Below are 19,802 nucleotides of genomic sequence, written 5' to 3' on the forward strand. Positions count from 1 at the left end.
GGCATGGTCTAGATGGTTTCTGAGAGGGGTTTTTCATTTCAGGTTAATTTGATTCTACATACTGATGCATCCTTTTCTTTGACATGTAAAGTGTAATGTCCTGTGCTGAAGCTATGTGTATTGATGGGGGTGTGTTGACTTTTTGTTCCCATGGCAGTGTCTTGGACAGCCCTAGCAGACTTGATGAGGAGCACAGACTCATTGCCCGATATGCTGCCAGGCTGGCTGCAGAAGCTGGAAATGCAGTAAGTAAATGCATTGACTCTCCAATTTGATTTTCTCTGGCTCTTTTCTTATTAAGGAAGGTAGCAAAATGTTTTTCAGAGCTTTGATTAGTATCTTAACATTGTGCTAAATTGAGTCAAATTGTCTTTTTTTCTGCTTAGCTGATGTAAAATGAGGCATTATTTCCCTTTCCACTCCTTTCTCACTGTTTATAGCATGAATACCACCTTCTCAAGAAGGTTAGGGAAGAGATGGAAAATGTCCAGGAAGTGGCAACATGATTGCAAGCATGGAAAGACTAGTCCTATATAGTGTAGAGAATGGACAAATAGGAGGACACATGATAAAGGCATATAAAATATCACATGCTACAGAGACTGTAAATCAGTCCCTATTTATGTTGTCTGACAATACAAGAAAAAAGGGGGAATCCAATGAATTAAAAAGACAAAAAATTTAAATTGATAAAGGAAAAACTTCTTTACACAGTTCATAAAATCATCAAAGTGTAGGACTGGAAGGGACCTCAAGAGGTCATCTAGTCCAGTCCCCTGAACTCAGGACAGGACTATGTAATAACTATTGATGTCTATATATTATAGCACTTCTAGTACCTCTAGCTGGAAGAGCCCAGAGGAATCTGGCATGTGGATTTAGGAATGGGAAAAACATAGGTGATTTTGAGGTTGCAGATAGGAAAACCCAGAGAACCCCTGTTGCATTATCATTAACTTACCTGAGAATTCCCTCAGCATTTCCCTCAGGACATGGACTCTATATGCATCCTTCAGTTCAGCAGCAATGAACTCGAGTTCCTGCAGCCGCACCTCCTCACTCCTGGCCAGTGTTCCCTTTTCATCCAAATTAATTGCCAAAAGATATCATAGGGAACTTGGAGAACATGCAGAACTAAGAATTTAGTGAGAGTTAATAGAAGATTAGCTGTTTATATCAAGGTTGATAAATATCTGGCTTTTTTCACACTAGCTGATGCATTCCCATGGGAAGACAGTAGCATTTATACTGACAAACTTCCCCAAGGTATTCAGCTGAACTACAGGCAGGGTTCTATAAAAGCACCAACAGCATAGGCCACCTAAATATGCACTGAATCAGATTTTCCAGGTGATGGGGCCATGCTCCCTGCCCATGTAGAGATTACAGATACACAGAACTCTGTGGTCAGGGTGAATGCAATACTGTTTTTATGTCCTGTTTATACAGACTCCTTACCATATAACTCCTATGTCCACCCTGAATAGTAGCTCTAAATGTTCACCATTAACACTGCCTTAATGACACACTCTAAGGCCTGTTCTGACTAGCTTTGGGCTCACTGGTGTGGAGTGGGTTGATGGAGTCTTGCACTCAAAGCCCCAGTATTGCACTGTACCCCTTCATCCCCAGCTCAGACAGTATGGCTACCCCATCACCATTTCAGAATTATGAATACCCACCTTGTCCTCAAACAATCTTTAAAAGTATGACTGTCCACTCCAAGCCAGTGAACAGTCTGAATTTCCTCTGCCACAGTGTAATCTCTAGCACAGTGGTTCTCAAACTGGGGCCGCCGCTTGTGTAGGGAAAGCCCCTGGCAGGCCGGGCCAGTTTCTTAACCTGCCGGGTCTGCAGATTCTGCCGATCGCGGCTCCCGCTGGCCGCGGTTCGCTGCTCCAGGCCAATGGGGGCTGCGGGAAGCGGCGCGGGACGAGGGATTTGCTGGCCGCCGCTTCCCGCAGCCCCCATTGGCCTGAAGCGGCGAGCCGCGGCCAGTGGGAGCCGCAATCGGCCGAACCTGCGGACCCGGCAGGTAAACAAACCAGCCCAGCCCGCCAGGGGTTTCCCCACACAAGCGGTGGCCCCAGTTTCAGAGCCACTGATCTAGCAGTATGAATGCTTCTTGCTACCTCTGGCAGAATAAATACTCTCATCACCTCCTTCTGCAGTGTGTATGCCCTTTCACTAGCTCCATCAGTATGCATTCATACAGTGATCCGAATTCCTGAAGCAGATCTTTTCCTTTTGTAGAGCTTTAATAACAAGAAATGTTTTCAAATTCTAGAAATGGACACATCAGCTCTTCATTATCCCTTTGATGGGGCTGTCAAGTAAATCTCTTTATTTGAATTTTCTGAAGTCATTCAATTCACTACACACACGTATTGCTGTAGTGATACAGTATTTAAGTGACTGTTCTCTGTTGGTGGGAAGTGGGGAATTTCTGAGTAATCTTTGTGTAAAACTTAAAGTTGCTGAGAAGCTTAATAATTTCTTTGCATCAATCTTCACTACAGAGAGTGCTGGGGAGACATCTATCCCTGACCTATTCTAAGTTAATAAAGGTGAGGTACTCTCAGAGATTGGTGATGACAGAAAGAGATGTACTGAAATAAATCAATGATTTAAAAACCAGAAAGTCATCCAGTCCAGATGGTGTATATCCAAGAATTCTGAAGGAGCTCATGTATTAAGTGGCTTAGCAGGATAAAAGAGAACTGGTTGACAGGTTATTTAGACTTTCAAAAGGCCTTTGATAAGGTACCTTACAAAAGGCTATTAAAGAAGCTAAGTCATTATGCGGTGAGAGGCAAATTATTGTCATAGATCAAAAACTGGCTAAGAGATAGGAAACAAAGAGTAGGAATAAATGGTAAATTTTCATTGTGGCAAAAGGTTAACAGCAGGGAGCCTAGCGGTTCTTTACGAGGTCAGGTGTTATTAAATATATTGAATTATCTGGAATGAGATGAATAATGAAGTAGTAAAATTTGTAGAAGACACAAAGGACCTTCATAAAATAGAGAATTAGTCTGAAAACAAGAAGATAAAAATCAGTAAAGACAAGTGCAAAGTACTACGTTTACGAAGGAAAGAATCAAATGCACAACTACAAAATGGGGAATAAATGGCTAGGTGGTAGAATTCCTAAAAAGGATCTAGGGGTTATAGTTTATTACAAATTGAATACAAGTCAACAATGTGATGCTGTTGCGAAAAAGGCAAATATTCTGGGGTGTATTAATTGGAGTGTTGTATGTAAGACCTGGGTGCTAATTGTCCTGCTTTACTCAGCACTGGTAAGGCCTTTGCTGAAGTATTGTGTCCAAGTCTGGGCACGACACTTTAGGAAAGGTGTGGATAAATTGGAGGGAATCCAGCGGGTAGCAACAGAAACGATAAAAGATTTAGAAAACCTGACCTATGAGGAAAGGTTAAAAAAACTGGGCATGTTTAGTCTTGAGAAAAGAAAACTGAGGAGGGACCTGATAACAGTTTTCAAATAGATTAAGGGCTGTTATAAAGAGGACAGTGATCAGTTGTTCTCCATGTCGACTGAAGGTAGGACAAGAAGTAATGGGCTTAAGATGGAGGAAGGGAGACTTAGGTTAGATAATAGGGAAAAGTTTCTAACTAAAAGGGTAGTTATATTCTGAAATAGGCATCCAAGGGAGGTTGTGGTATCCCCAACATTGGATGTTTATAAAAACAGGTTGGATAAACACCTGTCAGATCTAGGTTTATTTGTTCTTACCTCAGCGCAGGAGGTTGGACTTTTGATAACCTCTCAAGGTCCCTTCCAACCCTACATTTCTATTAGTCTATAAAGTTATTTAGGTTAATCAAGTCCAGAGAGGCCTGTGAGGCACTTCAGAGAGACCTAACCAAGCCAAGTGAATAGGCAACACAATGGCAAATGAAATTCAGTGTTGTTATATGCAAAGCAATGTACATTTGAGTGAAAAGTTTAAACCACTCAGACATCTTACAGCATTCTAAATTAACTGTATCAACTCAGGAAAAGGTCCTCCATATCATCGTAGATAGCTCAGTGAAGGCCTCAGTTCAATGTGGTGCTAGAGTGACCAGACAGCAAGTGCGAAAAATCGGGACGGGGGGCGGGAGGGAGGAGTGTGACGGGTTGGATCACAGAAACCCCCTTGGGAGCTGCCACCTAATGTACCAAGACTACTTCTATTCCTGTTTTCCCTGCCAGCTCAGGACTCCAGCACCCAGTCTTGCTGAGCCAGACACTCCCGTCTGCTCCAACACAGACCCAGGGTCTGAATTTCTTGCCCCAAAGCTGCAAGTTTACCTGAAAAGAGCTCACAGAAGTGTGCTTGTCTTTAGCACTCAGATGCCCAACTCCCAATGGGGTCCAAACCCAAATAAATCCGTTTTACTTGGATTTATACAGGGTAAACTCATAAATTGTTCGCCCTCTATAACACTGATAGAGAGATATGCACAGTTGTTTGCTCCCCCAGGTATTAATACATACTCTGAGTTAATTAATAAGTAAAAAGAGATTTTATTAAATACAGAAAGTAGGATTTAAGTGGTTCCAAGAAGTAACAGACAGAACAAAGTAAGTCACCAAGCAAAATAAAATAAAATGCGCAAATCTATGTCTAATCAAACTGAATACAAATAATCTCACCCTCAGAGCTGCTTCAGTAAGTTTTTTCTCAGACTCGACCACCTTCCAGGCCTGGCCACAATTCTTTCCCCTGGTACAGCTCTTGTTCCAGCTCAGGTGATAGCTAGGGGATTCTTCATGATGGCTCCTCTCCCTCCCTTTGTTCTCTTCCACCCCTTTACATATCTTTTGCATAAGGCGGGAACCCTTTGTCCCTCTGGGTTTCCACCCCCCCCCCCCACTGGAAAAGCACCAGGTTAAAGATGGATTCCAGTTCAGGTGACATGATCACATATCACTGCAAGACTTCATTACCCACTTGCCAGCACACATGTATATAGGAAGACTCACAGGTAAACACAGCCATCTGCAGACAATGGTCCTGGTTAATGGGAGTCATCAAGATTCCAAACCACCATTAATGGCCCACACTTTGCATAATTACTATAGGCCCTCAGAGTTATATTTCATATTTCTAGTTTTAGATACAAGAGTGGTACATTTCTACAAATAGGATGATCACACTCAGTAGATTATAAGCTTTGTAATGATACCTTACAAGAGACCTTTTGCATAAAGCATATTCCAGTTACATTATATTCACTTATTATCATGTTTTTATAAAACCATATAGACTGCACCATGTCACAGGGGGTAATTGGCACCTATATAAGAAAAAGCCCGAAATATCGGGACCGTCCCTATAAAATCAGGACATCTGGTCACCCTCTGTGGTGCTGCAAGCAAAGAAGGAAACAAGATGTTAGGCTGCATAAAGAATTTGAACATTTTCTCTGTGAAGTAGGACGGCATCTCCTCGCAGTGAGCTGAGGTCAAGTGGAGGCATTCTGGATTTACAGAACATTTGAAGGCACACTTTTCAAGCAGTAACGCCTGCACACATCAGGGATAGATTCTGTCTCTTTCACGTGACAGTGATGGGGTCTGAATGGGATTTGCACATGTGACTTCCATCATCTGCACATGCTGGTGATAGTGTTTGGGAAGTGCATTTGCATGCACCAGGTTATGCACTGACAAATGAATTTCCTAGTTCCTCAACCACATTCCAAAATCCTGTTGCCTTGGATAAGGCTTCCTCTGGCTGAAGTAATGTGTGTTCTGAGGAATTACTTCAATTTCAGATGGCTGCACTGGATAACCCAGAGTTTATTAAACTGTATATAGTAGAAAACAATCTGAAGCCTTCTAGACTAGAGGGAGCAGATGACAACATTGTTTCAAATTCACATGCCTTGTGTAAATTCTAACATTCTGATGCAGTGGGGTCTCTCTGGATAACCATAGGATGCCTGCCTATCACACAGAGAACTGCTATATCACAGGGAGTAGGGAAATGTTTTAGGGACTAGTTTCCTCTTAGATCAGTGATTGGTCAAGGAGAGGTGAAAACATGCTACTCTACTGAACCCCTAAGCAAAGTAACTGCTAAGGAATTTCCAGTTACGGAGAACACTGTTGTTGCAGCACCAGAGGAAAAATAAATGCCTATGCACTACACATTCAATATTTAGAACTCAAATGTGTGTCTGTGGATAAGAATGTCAAATGCTCCACAGATACTGCATAGTTCATGCTATTTAAGAGTGATAGGGTTTTATGTAGTTAGAGTGAGTGCTGATTAAAATAAATACCATGCTGCAGCTAAAAAACTCCACTCAGAGATGCAGTCTAGCCATTCCCAGGGGCTTTCACACACAATAGAAAATACGTAGAGAAAAAAATCTTGCTAGAGAAAATGTAGCTTTCCTTTGTGGCAATTTGAATTCCCATTTTACATATGACATCTGGGAAGACGTTCCCTCTTCTGCCTCATCCTGAGAGCTTCCCCCTATAAATAGCAGCCCATCCAATGTTATTGCATCGATATTTCAGCCACGGCAGATCCTTCCAGTGTGGCCCTGCCTCTCAGTAAGCCCATTCTGGACCCAGTTAATACTCCTGAGGGGGATTTTATTTATTTATTTTATTCAATACTCTGAATATTTTGTCAAAATAATACGATATAATCACACCAGTTTCAATTGTTTTGGTAATTTATTTAAACTACAGTTCAGAAAAAAGTCACGATAACTATTCAGCATTTCCTAAACACATGAAAGTTAAGTTACAAACAGTTGGTAACTAATACCCTGCATTCCAGTTATAATCCTGGATTTTCATTTGAATTACATTGCAGAACACCAAACAGCAAAAAAAAAAAAAAAAAGTAGAATGTCATTTTAAATTGCTCAGACTTTCACACATGAAAGTCATACAGTTTTGCTAATCATTGTCCTGGACCTGGCTGGGTACTTTGGGAAGTGCTTGGTTCTGATTATCCTGACATTTTATTGACTGCTTTGTAAATGTTTTATTTGCCCTTGAAGTCTTTTTTTTTTTTTTTAATGGATAAGTAAAATAAATCCTGAGCTGTAATCTAACCCCATTGTGCCACTTTGGCACAGGAAAAAAGTGAGAAAGCGCATAGATCTTCCTAGCTGAGGATTCTGTTACTGTCATTAATAATAAGGCTCCTTTACATCACTCTGGCAATGTAGGGGCCTTAAAACTTTCCCGGGTTTTATGCTCCTGGGGGAATTGGCTGAGAATGGGAACAGTTAACTAACAACAGGAACATTAACAATATTACTACCTAGGCAGGCTGCTACATTTCTTCCTCAGAGAATGAGATCAATTAACCATCAACAGCAACTTTAACAACATTACTACACAGTCAGGCTACTACATTTGTGCTTCTAGCCTGCCTCATGCATAATAAAACCCCCTACCCAGCCACGCCAGGGAGCTACAGTCACTCTCACTTGTTGGCGCCCAGCCCCACCCTCCTGATGGTGATCAACCACACAGGCACACACACCCAGCCCCCTTTCCCCTGTCTCTGAGGCTGCTCCAGGCATGCTGGAACAGACGCGCTGCCTGGGCTGCCGGGGAAGAGACACGTCCCCCGGCAGATTTTTTCTTTTTTTTTTTTTTTTTGCGTTTTTCTGCGTGGGGGGCACAGAAAAATGTGAATTCTGCACCCCCGCAGGGGCGCAGAATTCTGTCAGGAGTACAGTTAAGGGTCTCTGGCAGACCCATGCATCCCTTCCCCCCACTTCAAAAAAGGCTGAGCGAAAATATTATGAGTTCCTTTACACCCATTCCTCCCTCCCCCGGAGTCCCTAGTAGCATCTGCTGCCACTGTGAGAGAGGCAGGGACATCAGATTGCAACCCCAAAATAAAAAGACTCAAAAAAATTAGACTTGTTTGGTAGGAAACTTTATTCTATTAGGGGGTTGCGACGCAGGATTGCAAACCAGTAGGCACTGTTGGGCAGGTATGACTTTAACATATGAGACTCCATGCAAAAACGTAAAGACTGCTGCCAGAAGATGAGAGGCGAGGGCCTTGTTACAAGCTGCTCTGGACACGGCTGACTCAGCTGCCAGTTCCATGGTTCAGCAATGGCCATGCATAGGAGTTCCTGGTGGCAGTCCTCTGGGCTCGTATAGGGCGTCCAACAGACTATACAGGACCTGCCTTTTGAAGGAGCTTCACTCTTTTTGGAGCAGACGGATACAAAGCTTCATGGTCTAAAGGACTCAAGGGCAACCCTACACTCCAGCCCCTTCCAGGAATCACTACATGCCTCTGCAACCCCTCTGGTACTCTGCCCTGGCTACCCATCAGAACCTACAGAGAAAAAGGAATAGGGATTATAGGATTATATCACCTCCCCCTTCTACCTCTGCATCAATGCCTGCCCCACCTAGACATCCAGGGGGTTCTAAGCAGGCGTTTTGATGGGCTGCTCAAGGAAGCGGTACCGGTCCCCATAATGCTAGACTGTGTTTTTCCTTTGTTTGCAGAATTTCAGAAGGAAGGGTTTCTACTTCCGTGATTTCCTAATCCCAAAAACCAAGGGAGGTCTCAGGCCTATTTTAGCCCTGCATCAACTGAACAACTATCTCAAAAAGATAAAGGTCTGCATGGTCACCCTGGCATCCATTATTCCCACTCTGGATTCTGGAGATTGGTATGCCGCCCTTGATTTAAATAACGCCTATTCAGGAGATTAGGAGTGCAGGTCTGCCCTTACCTGGACTACTGGCTAGTCAAGAGCCATCCTAGGACTCAGGTTATTCAAGGCCCTAGGCCTACTGATCAATGCAGATAGTCTACCCTTTGGCCAGTACAGAGAATAGAGTTACTGGGGCAGTGTTGGACACTATCCAGGCCAGGGTGTTCCTCTCAGAGTTATGATTCCAATTGATCCAATCCCTGGTGAGACCTCAAATGTCATCCAATCACAACAGCCCAAAAGTGTATGAGGCTCCTACACCATATGGCCTCATGCACATATGAGATACAACATGCGAGATTGCACCTCAGACCCCTCCAAACTTGGCTAGCCTCAGCGTACTCACAAAGCCGTCTTTGTCTGGATACTGTACACACAATACTTTCCTCGATTTTAATTTCCCTTAATTGGTGATTGGATCCTCTCAGCATGCATATGGACAGTCTATTCATCTGCCCTCAACCATCAATGTCTCTGGTCGTGGACGTGTCGGTGGTAGGGTGAGGAGTCTACCTGAGGCCCTTCAGGACTCAGAGTCTTTGGTCTCTGAGGGAGCGCTCCATACCAACGTCAGAGAGCTCAGGGCGGTTCACCTTGCCTGTCAGGCTTGCCTGCCTCATATCAGATGGAGAAACCTGTTTGTTCTTACAGACAACACCGCAGCCCTGTTTTACTTCAACAGGCAGGAGGAGCTCACTCATCCCTTCTTTGTCAGGAAGCAGTTCACCTATGGGAATTTTATGAAGCCCATTCAATCAATCTCAAGGCTTCTTATCTTCCGGGGGTGGAGAATGAGCTAGTCGATCACCTTAGTAGGTCTTTCCCAGTCATGAGTGGTCTCTTCACCCAGATGTAGCCAAAGGCATTTTCCGGCAGTGGGGAACTCCCCCAATAGATCTATTTGTGAATAAGTACAACAAAAAATGTTACCAATTATGCTCCCTTCTGGGTTATATCACAGACGCCTTCCTGCTACCCTGGATGGGAATGCTTTATTATGGTTTCCCCCCAATCCCACTCCTGCACAGAGTGCTACTAAAAACCAAGCAGCACCATGCCTGGGTTATATGAATAGCCCCAACATGGCCCCACCAACACTGGTTCTGCATTCGAATAGACCTCTCAATGGCGACTCGTCTCACTCCTGTTGCACCTGGATTTGATCACTCAGGGCCACTGTTGGCTCCTCCACCCAAACCTGTGTTCCCTTCATTTAACGGCCTGGAAGTTCCTCCGCTAAATCCCAGAGAACAGGCTTGCTTGGAGCAAGTTCACCAGGTGTTACTAAGTAGCAGAAAACCTTCCACCAGAGCCACGTACCTATCAAAATGGAAGTGGTTCTTGGTCTGGGCTTGCTAAACTGGAGTCTCAGTGACACACTCGTTCATCCAACAAATACAAATGATTTTTTCATGGAGTCTTTTAAAACCAGACTTCTTTCTTTAAACTAGATAAATTAGTGCCTTTGCATGGGTGAGGTAGCAGGTGGGGGGTTTATAGGCCTCCATGCAGAAGTGTATTTTTTCTCAAAGGTGGGTTGAGACATGTGGAGCAGCATGGAAGAAGACCTAGAGACAAGAGTGAGAAAAGGAAGCAAATGGGAAGTCGCACAGCGTGGGAAGAGCTGTGGGAGGAATGTAAAGTGATGAGAGCAGAAGGGAGAGCAGGAGCCAGGTTTTTTAGGGCCTTGAAGACAAGGAGAAAAGTTGCTTCAATCTAATGTGAGAGAGGTGGGAAGCCATTCACCCAATGAAATCAATTTAAATTGTAAGACTGAAAACGGAGTCTCCTTGTCACAGTGTTACTAGATTTGAAATGATAGTGAAGAATAAGTACTAATGGACTTTGTGAGTAAGTTTTAGAGGAACAATCACAAGTTTTTGCCTTTCAGAAAGTGTGCATAGAGGGAAAGGAAAATATGCTGAAAAATTCTGGACAGAATTCTACAGGAAATGTTTCATATATAGAGTCAGCAAATGAAATGCTTCCCAATAGCAGGGACTTGTGGGGACTCTGCAAAAGCTCTTTAATACTTTTTTCTTCACAGCAAAAACTTTTATAAAAGAGACAACAGCTCTGTCCTAGAGGTGAGATAGCTGTGGGCATTGTTCTTCAGTTGATAGGATCATGTGCTAAATAATCCTTTAACAAACAAACAAAAAAAGCAAGGTAATTGTCTGCATCAGTGAAATGATATGTCTGCAAATTCCTGTGTCAGATTATCAGTACTTTAAATGGAATAAAATAAAAGGTGCATATAAAATCAAGCAGGTTGCAACCAGCCCCACTTTCACTAGAGAAGTGTTGCTTGCCTGGGACTACAGGTCCCACTGTGCACTTCTTGAGCCATTGAAATGAAAACAGAATCACACATGCTGGGGATTGTATTTTCTGCCAGCCACAACTCTGTATCAAAGGTGAAGGCAGCGACAGGCAGAATTTATGTTTAAAGTTGGGCACCTAAAGCTAGAAGTAGTTTTTGTAAATTTGACCCCTAGCCTGTGGGAAGCACTAAGATCATACCCGATCTAAGTAATAGACAAGTTGATAATATAAATACAGACAAACTCATGCCTTTGGTGTTACTGCTAGCAAAGTGATGTATAATCATGTAATGAAGACAGAAATACTACTAGCAAAAAAACTCATGGATTGCCAAATTCAAGGCTGTCTAAATTAGGCTTTTCTCTCTGAATTCACACATTGATAACACCAGGGCAGGTCCAGGCAATGCACTGGTTAAAACTCCAGGAGCTGCCGACTCCTACTGTACTCTGTTATTGGCTGAGTTTGTGAAGCGCGTATGTTCCAATTGATGGCATTTCTCTGTTTGGGTGTAATATGATCACTTGAACACCTCATCTGCTAGATTCCAAAATTTCAGAGAATGTTCTAGGCATCAGTAGGCAGAACCATAATGATTTTGACATCTGGTTAGCAGAACCACAGCTTCAACCCCCACCATAATCCTCTAAGGATCAAAGCGCTGATCATGGCAGAAATTAACATCGTTCCAGCATCCCAAGAGCCCTCATTTTAGTTCAGCCGGTATCAGTCGATCTTAAAATGTTGAGACATTGAAAGAGGAAGCAAAGAAAGAAAGAAGAATAAGAGTGGGAGGAGGGGCACTCACAGAGCACCTTCCATGGGGGGAAGGGCTGGCTCACAGAACTTCTGCTGGGAGTGGGAGAATGAGGGATATACACAGCCTCTGGCCTGTGTGAAAAATGGGGGACCTGGGAATGGAGGATACACCGAGCCTGTGGCAAGGCAGATAAGGAGAGAATCGGGGGCACCCAGAATCTCTTGTGAGGGGACAATGGATTGTGGGTCTCGGACCTAACTCACCCCCTTACTAAACCAGCCTTGAGCAGCCTGGGATGAAACTCAGGGATTTCATCACTGAAATTAAGAAAAAGAATGCTCTGCTGCTAACCCCCACCTCAGGAATGTCCCTAACAAGAGTTATAACCAGCAAAATTATAAAATCAAAACCCCCAAGCGTTAAAAATTTAAAAAAAAATACACAAAACCCCAACAAATAATAATAAGAAATAAAATAACCTCTAACCAGCAAATATAGGCTAACCATCTGCACAAACAAAAATAAATTACAATTTAAATGTAAATAAAAAACAAAAGCCAATGCGTAATTAATTAAAATGTGTTACTTAAAGATAATAGATTTAATACATTTTAAAAAATAATAATTTTACTTATATGATATAAATAAAAAACAAAGCTCTTTAAAAATCAACTTCAAACTACAATACAACAAGCTACAAACTATCATACCCTGCACAACCAGAATGTATGAAAGCGCCAAACCCCCCAAACACATAAATCCTAACTAGCCATCAAATAAAATTTGTATATTAAAAATGGTAAGCATAATAGGTTTGCTTAGCATATGTATTCTCTATATATTGCTAATAAATAAAGGTTTAAAACAGCTGTATAAAGTTCTTTCACTAAAAAAAGGGCCTGCAAACCCGTAAAGCCCTAAGCTCCGCGAGTAAGGGTAGGTGTCTTATGCCACAAGCCCTAAAAAAAAAATCAATTGGGTCACACCTTAAGATCTTGGTAGGGTATAAACTGGGTGCCCCAAATTGTGTGGGTAACAGGAGGACCCTGGTTTGGGGGGAAGGCAGAATGGGGGGCACACAGAGACCCTACCATGGGGGAGTGGGGAGACACAGAGTACCTGGCATGAGGATGGGGGTGGCCAGGTTGCAGCAAGTCCTGGAGAGAGGGGAATGCGAGGGTGTCATAGAAGGTGTCTGTGGGGGAGAATGGAGGTGGGGATGTAAGGACCCCGCGTGTATGCAAGGTCAGCATACAAAAGTAACAAAATGTGTGATTCCGTAGTTTGAGTGAGTGGCTCAGGGTCTCACAAGAAGTCTGTACTAGCACTGGGAGTTGAACCCAGATTTCCAGAGTCAGACTCTATGCTCATGTAAGTTAATTTATACTACCAGAAAATTTGGCTCCCTGAGTCCCAGTCTCATGCCTTAACTGCAAGATTATCCTTCCTCCCTTACACCAGAAGTCTCATAGTTGCTGTATCTAGTTAAACTGAAGCAGTGCCGGCAGCTGTGGGACATTTTAGGAAAACATCCAAGTGTGAACAAGGTCAAAGAGATTGAGTCAGTTGAACTAGCCTTGGGAAGCACTAAGACATCCCTGTCTTCTAAGGGACAATGAGAAGATGTTCAATTTGTTGTTTGGAAGAGAAGGTTCGAGGTCTGGAGAAACAAGTATCGACCCTGTGTTGCATATGAGAAAATGAAGATTTCCTGGACAGACGTCAGGATATGCTTCTACAGGCACAACGTTCTGAAGAATTGGAGCAGGTTGCGCAGAGGGGACTGAGGGACGGTGAAGAAAATTGGCAGCATGTGACCTCCAGAAGAAGAAAGAGGAGCGTCCATGTACCAGCAATGGAGATACCAGGTGAGCAACCGTTTTCATGTTCTCTCCACAGGTATTAATGTGGAGAGTGGAGTAGATGATACATCTGGATGAAGGGAGCAGAAGGAGGCTCAACCGATTGGAAGGCATGAGATGCACTCTCCTAGGGATGGGGGTTCCATGACCACCGCTCACAAGAGAAGGAGGAGGGTGGTGGTGGTTGGGGACTCCCTCCTCAGGGGGACTGAGTCATCTATCTGCCACCCCGACCGAGAAAACCGAGAGGTCTGCTGCTTGTCAGGAGCTAGGATTCATGATGTGACAGAGAGACTGCCGAGACTCATCAAGCCCTCGGATCGCTACCCCTTCCTGCTTCTCCACGTAAGCACCAATGATACTGCCAAGAATGACCTTGAGTGGATCACTGCAGACTACGTGGCTCTGGGAAGAAGGATAAAGGAATTTGAGGCGCAAGTGGTGTTCTCGTCCATCCTCCCTGTGTAGGGAAAAGGCCTGGGTAGAGACCGTCAAATTGTGGAAGTCAATGAATGGCTACACAGGTGTTGTCGGAGAGAAGGCTTTGGATTCTTCGACCATGGGATGGTGTTCAAAGAAGGAGGAGTGCTGGGCAGAGACGGGCTCCACCTAACGAAGAGAGGGAAGAACATCTTCGCAAGCAGGCTGGCTAACCTAGTGAGGAGGGCTTTAAACTAGGTTCACCGGGGGAAGAGACCAAAACCCTGAGGTAAGTGGGGAAATGGGATACCGGGAGGAAGCATGAGCAGGAGAGTGCAAGAGGGGAGGACTCCTGTCTCAGACTGAGAAAGCGGGACAATCAGCGAGTTATCTTAAGTGCCTATACACAAATGCAAGAAGCCTGGGAAACAAGCAGGGAGAACTGGAAGTCCTGGCACAGTCAAGGAACTATGATGTGATTGGAATAACAGAGACTTGGTGGGATAACTCACATGACTGGAGTACTGTCATGGATGGATATAAACTGTTCAGGAAGGACAGGCAGGGCAGAAAAGGTGGGGGAGTTGCATTGTATGTAAGAGAGGAGTTTGATTGCTCAGAGCTCTGGTATGAAACTGCAGAAAAAACTGAGAGTCTCTGGATTAAGTTTAGAAGTGTGAGCAACAAGGGTGATGTTGTGGTGGGAGTGTGCTATAGACCACCAGACCAGGGGGATGAGGTGGACGAGGCTTTCTTCCGGCAACTAGCAGATGTTACTAGATCGCAGGCCCTGGTTCTCATGGGAGACTTTAATCACCCTGATATCTGCTGGGAGAGCAATACAGCAGTGCACAGACAATCTAGGAAGTTTTTGGAAAGTGTAGGGGACAATTTCCTGGTGCAAGTGCTGGAGGAACCAACTAGGGGCAGAGCTCTTCTAGACCTGCTGCTCACAAACCGGGAAGAATTAGTAGGAGAAGCAAAAGTGGATGGGAACCTGGAAGGAAGTGACCATGAGATGGTCGAGTTCAGGATCCTGACACAAAGAAGAAAGGAGAGCAGCAGAATACGGACCCTGGACTTCAGAAAAGCAACTTTGACTCCCTCAGGGAACAGATGGGCAGGATCCCCTGGGAGAATAACATGAAGGGCAAAGGGGTCCAGCAGAGCTGGCTGTATTTTAAAGAATCCTTATTGAGGTTGCAGGAAAAAACCATCCCAATGTGTAGAAAGAATAGTAAATATGGCAGGCGACCAGCTTGGCTTAACAGTGAAATCCTTGCTAACATTAAACGCAAAAAAGAAGCTTACAAGAAGTGGAAGATTGGACAAATGACCAGGGAGGAGTATAAAAATATTGCTCAGGCATGCAGGAGTGAAATCAGGAAGGCCAAATAACACTTGGAGTTGCAGCTAGCAAGAGATGTTAAGAGTAACAAGAAGGGTTTCTTCAGGTATGTTAGCAAGAAGAAGAAAGTCAAGGAAAGTGTGGGCCCCTTACTGAATGAGGGAGGCAACCTAGTAACAGAGGATGTGGAAAAAGCTAAGGTACTCAATGATTTTTTTGCCTCTGTCTTCAAGAACAAGGTCAGCTCCCAGACTGCTGCACTGGGCAGCACAGTATGGGGAGAAGGTGACCAGCCCTCTGTGGAGAAAGAAGTGGTTCGGGACTATTTAGAAAAACTGGACGAGCACAAGTCCATGGGGCTGTATGTGCTGCATCCGAGGGTGCTAAAGGAGTTGGCGGATGTGATTGCAGAGCCATTGGCCATTATCTTTGAAAACCCATGGCGACCGGGGGAGGTCCCGGATGACTGGAAAAAGGCTAATGTAGTGCCCATCTTTAAAAAAGGGAAGGAGGAGGATCCGGGGAACTAGAGGCCAGTCAGCCTCACCTCAGTCCCTGGAAAAATCATGGAGCAGGTCCTCAAGGAATCAATTATGAAGCACTTAGAGGAGAGGAAAGTGATCAGGAACAGTCAGCATGAATTCACCAAGGGCAAGTCATGCCTGACTAACCTAATTGCCTTCTATGAGGAGATAACTGGGTCTGTGGATGAGGGGAAAGCAGTGGATGTGTAATTCCTTGACTTTAGCAAAGCTTTTGATACGGTCTCCCACAGTATTCTTGCCAGCAAGTTAAAGAAGTATGGGCTGGATGAATGAACTATAAGGTGGATAGAAAGCTGGCTAGATCGTCGGGCTCAACGGGTAGTGATCAACGGCTCCATGTCTAGTTGGCAGCCGGTTTCAAGCGGAGTGCTCCAGGGGTCGGTCCTGGGGCCGGTTTTGTTCAATATCTTCTTTAATGATCTGGAGGATGGCGTGGACTGCACTCTCAGCAAGTTTGCAGATGACACTAAACTGGGAGGAGTGGTAGATACGCTGGAGGGTAGGGATAGGATACAGAGGGACCTAGACAAATTAGAGGATTGGGCCAAAAGAAACCTGATGAGGTTCAACAAGGACAAGTGCAGAGTCCTGCACTTAGGATGGAAGAATCCCATGCACCGCTACAGACTAGGGACTGAATGGCTAGGAAGCAGTTCTGCAGAAAAGGACCTACGGGTTACAGTAGATGAGAAGCTGGATATGAGTCAGCAGTGTGCCCTTGTTGCCAAGAAGGCTAACGGCATTTTGGGCTGTATAAGTAGGGGCATTGCCAGCAGATCGAGGGACATGATCATTCCCCTCTATTCGACATTGGTGAGGCCTCATCTGGAGTACTATGTCCAGTTTTGGGCCCCACACTACAAGAAGGATGTGGAAAAATTGGAAATAGTCCAGTGGAGGGCAACAAAAATGATGAGAGGGCTGGAGCACATGACTTACGAGGAGAGGCTGAGGGAACTGGGATTGTTTAGTCTGCAGAAGAGAAGAATGAGGGGGGATTTGATAGCTGCTTTCAACTACCTGAAAGGGGGTTCCAAAGAGGATAGATCTAGACTGTTCTCAGTGATACCTGATGACAGAACAAGGAGCAATGGTCTCAAGTTGCATTTGGGGAGGTTTAGGTTGGATATTAGGAAAAACTTTTTCACTGGGAGGGTGGTGAAGCACTGGAATGGGTTACCTAGGGAGGTGGTAGAATCTCCTTCCTTAGAGGTTTTTAAGGTCAGGCCTGACAAAGCCCTGGCTGGGATGATTTAGTTGGGAATTGGTCCTGCTTTGAGCAGGGGGTTGGACTAGATGACCTTCTGAGGTCCCTTCCAACCCTGATATTCTATGATTCTATGATCTTTGTATCCAACAGTATCAAACTAGCAAAGACCTGAAAGGCGCAGGCTATCCAACTCACCATGAAATACACAAAGGAACAGGACTGCCATGTACCAGCTGTACAGAACCACTTCTGTCTACGAGCTAGAGAGGCAGGGGGTCTTGTTGTCAGACTGGTTCAGTTCTCTGCTCGGATGTAGTGTGTGAATACACTAAACATTGTGTTCTTTGCTTCGGTTGAGTAATCTGTATAATGGGAAACACAACACAGCAGCTCTGCATATATAAACTGTCAGGGGAGCAAGGGCATCCCCATTATGTCAGGAAGCAATACACCTGTGGGACTGGTGCATACAACCTTGGATCATCTTGGTAGCCCTACATCTTCCAAGTGCCCAGAATGATACAGCAGTTCACTTAAACAGAAAGAGCTCCATCAGTGACTAATGGGAATAGCAAGACTCAGTCTAGGTCAGGTATTCCTAAAATGGGAAGTTCCCTCAGTAGACCTATTTGCTACCAATGTGAACACAAAGTTTCTAGTGTTCTACTCCCAGGGAGGAGCAAGCCCAGGATCTGTCAGACACACTTCTAATTCAATGGGGAAAGAACCTGTTTTAGACTTTTCCCTCTGTTCTGTTAATCCCAAGAGTTCCAAGAAAGATTTTACAGGGCAAAATTCAGGTAATATTGATAACTCCAGCTTGGAGGCATCAGTTCAGGTACTCTGACCTGGTGCTTGCATCAATCAGTCCACCTGTTCCACTTACAAACCTACAGGGCATCATCTCACACTGGAGTCTGAACCCCTTGTAGATCTTCGTGGCTCTTGAAGCAAAGACAGTAGACTTCGGAAAATGTAAGGGGAGCAAAAAAGACATTCTAGTTATGCATCACTTAGTGACCAATGGAGACAGCTCTCTCTGATTCTTTGAATGGTGGATTCTCTTGCTTGAAGGGCTGGAGATGCTGGTAGCTTGATGTAAGTGAGAGGCATAGCTTCCTCGATTTATGTTTTAGGCATGAGAAAGCGTGCTGTTTTTGTATAGTTTGTAACCCTTTTATTCTTGCTTGGTATGACTTAAATCTATGTTCTTTATTAATAAACTTAGAGTTTTACTATAAACCAGGGGTAGGCAACCTATGGCACGCGTGCCAAAGGCGGCACGTGAGCTGATTTTCAGTGGCACTCACACTGCCCGGGTCCTGGCCACCGGTCCGGGGGGGCTCTGCATTTTAATTTAATTGTAAATGAAGCTTCTTAAACATTTTAAAAACCTTATTTACTTTACGTACAACAATAGTTTAGTTATATATTATAGACTTATAGAAAGAGACCTTCTAAAAACGTTACAATGTATTACTGGCACGCGAAACCTTAAATTAGCGTGAATAAATGAAGACTCGGCACACCACTTCTGAAAGGTTGCTGACCCTTGCTATAAACCATCTCAGTGCAATGTACTGAAGTAAAGTGTGGGACCTTGGCTAAACTAACAGACATAGTAGGTGCACTGTCTCTTTGGAGACAGCAAGCTTAATAATTACCGAGAGTGCCCAGTGAGAGAGACTGGACACTGCAGAGAGACATTTCTGGGGAACTCCGGTTCCCTGATCGTTAACCAGCAAGGCAAGGTTAAAGCGTGCAGAGTCTCAAGGGGTGTGCTGGTGAGGCAGACAGGTTGATGTGGAATGGAGCTATCTCACAGTTTAAGCCCCAGCAAAGCTCTCTCTTGCTAAGGCAGACAGGTAACACAGTGGCTTACAGTTCTGGCTGCCCTGAGCAGAGCATCACAGCATGTTTGATTGCGCCAAGTTTGTCAGTCATTCCAGATCACTCTGAATAAATGATCTGTCTTTATCCCTGTTTATTACTCCACCAATCTGTGCTAGTAACGTTTTTGTAAATGTCACAATGATTTTATACTTCCACATCATTGATTAAAATATTGGAGAGTTGGCTGTGAACTGATTCCTGCAGAGTCCCGAACTGATGATTACCATTAACACTTATAATTTGAGATCTATAATTTAGCCAGTTTTTAATCCATTGGATGAGGGCTATGTTGACTGCATAGTACAAATATTTTAGGTTTTTTTTGTCCTGAGGAGAAACTCAATGCAGCAGTTCCCCTAAGAGCAGCCGTAGAATTGGGAAGTTAATAGGGTGTCAGCCTTTCTACAGCCTTCCCCCTTCTGCTCAAAACATACTCAGCAGAGTTCAGGTGTCATCCTGTTTCAACCCTTAGCTCTGTGAGCACCAGCGTCTTCTGCAAATTAAGTGCTTGGTCTTAATGCTTAATGTTATGTTTGTGAGTAGACCCATTAATTTCAAGGGGACTACTCCATGTATAAAGTTAAGCACATGTAAGGAATTGGTACCTAAAAGAAATAACATTCTTGGCTGAGAGATTCGTATTAGGTTATACCTGAGTGTCAAAGAATTTCCAGGAAACATGCTGAAAAGCTTCAACAAATTATGTGTAAAC

The 19,802-nt window shown here is 44.1% G+C and overlaps 1 protein-coding gene across 7 annotated transcripts in view; it reads left to right on the forward strand.

Annotated features, from left to right (window-relative positions):
- DTNB (dystrobrevin beta) overlaps positions 1 to 19,802 on the forward strand; it is a 294,840-nt gene that overhangs the window by 195,219 nt on the left and 79,819 nt on the right. For all 7 annotated transcript variants that reach the window (XM_034766839.1, XM_034766840.1, XM_034766841.1 and 4 more), the window contains one exon: positions 158 to 245. In XM_034766839.1, coding sequence (XP_034622730.1) covers positions 158 to 245 — 88 coding nt within the window. The remainder of the gene's footprint in view (positions 1 to 157; positions 246 to 19,802) is intronic.

The sequence above is a fragment of the Trachemys scripta genome, chromosome 3 (assembly GCF_013100865.1).
Source record: "Trachemys scripta elegans isolate TJP31775 chromosome 3, CAS_Tse_1.0, whole genome shotgun sequence".
NCBI lineage: Eukaryota > Metazoa > Chordata > Testudines > Emydidae > Trachemys > Trachemys scripta.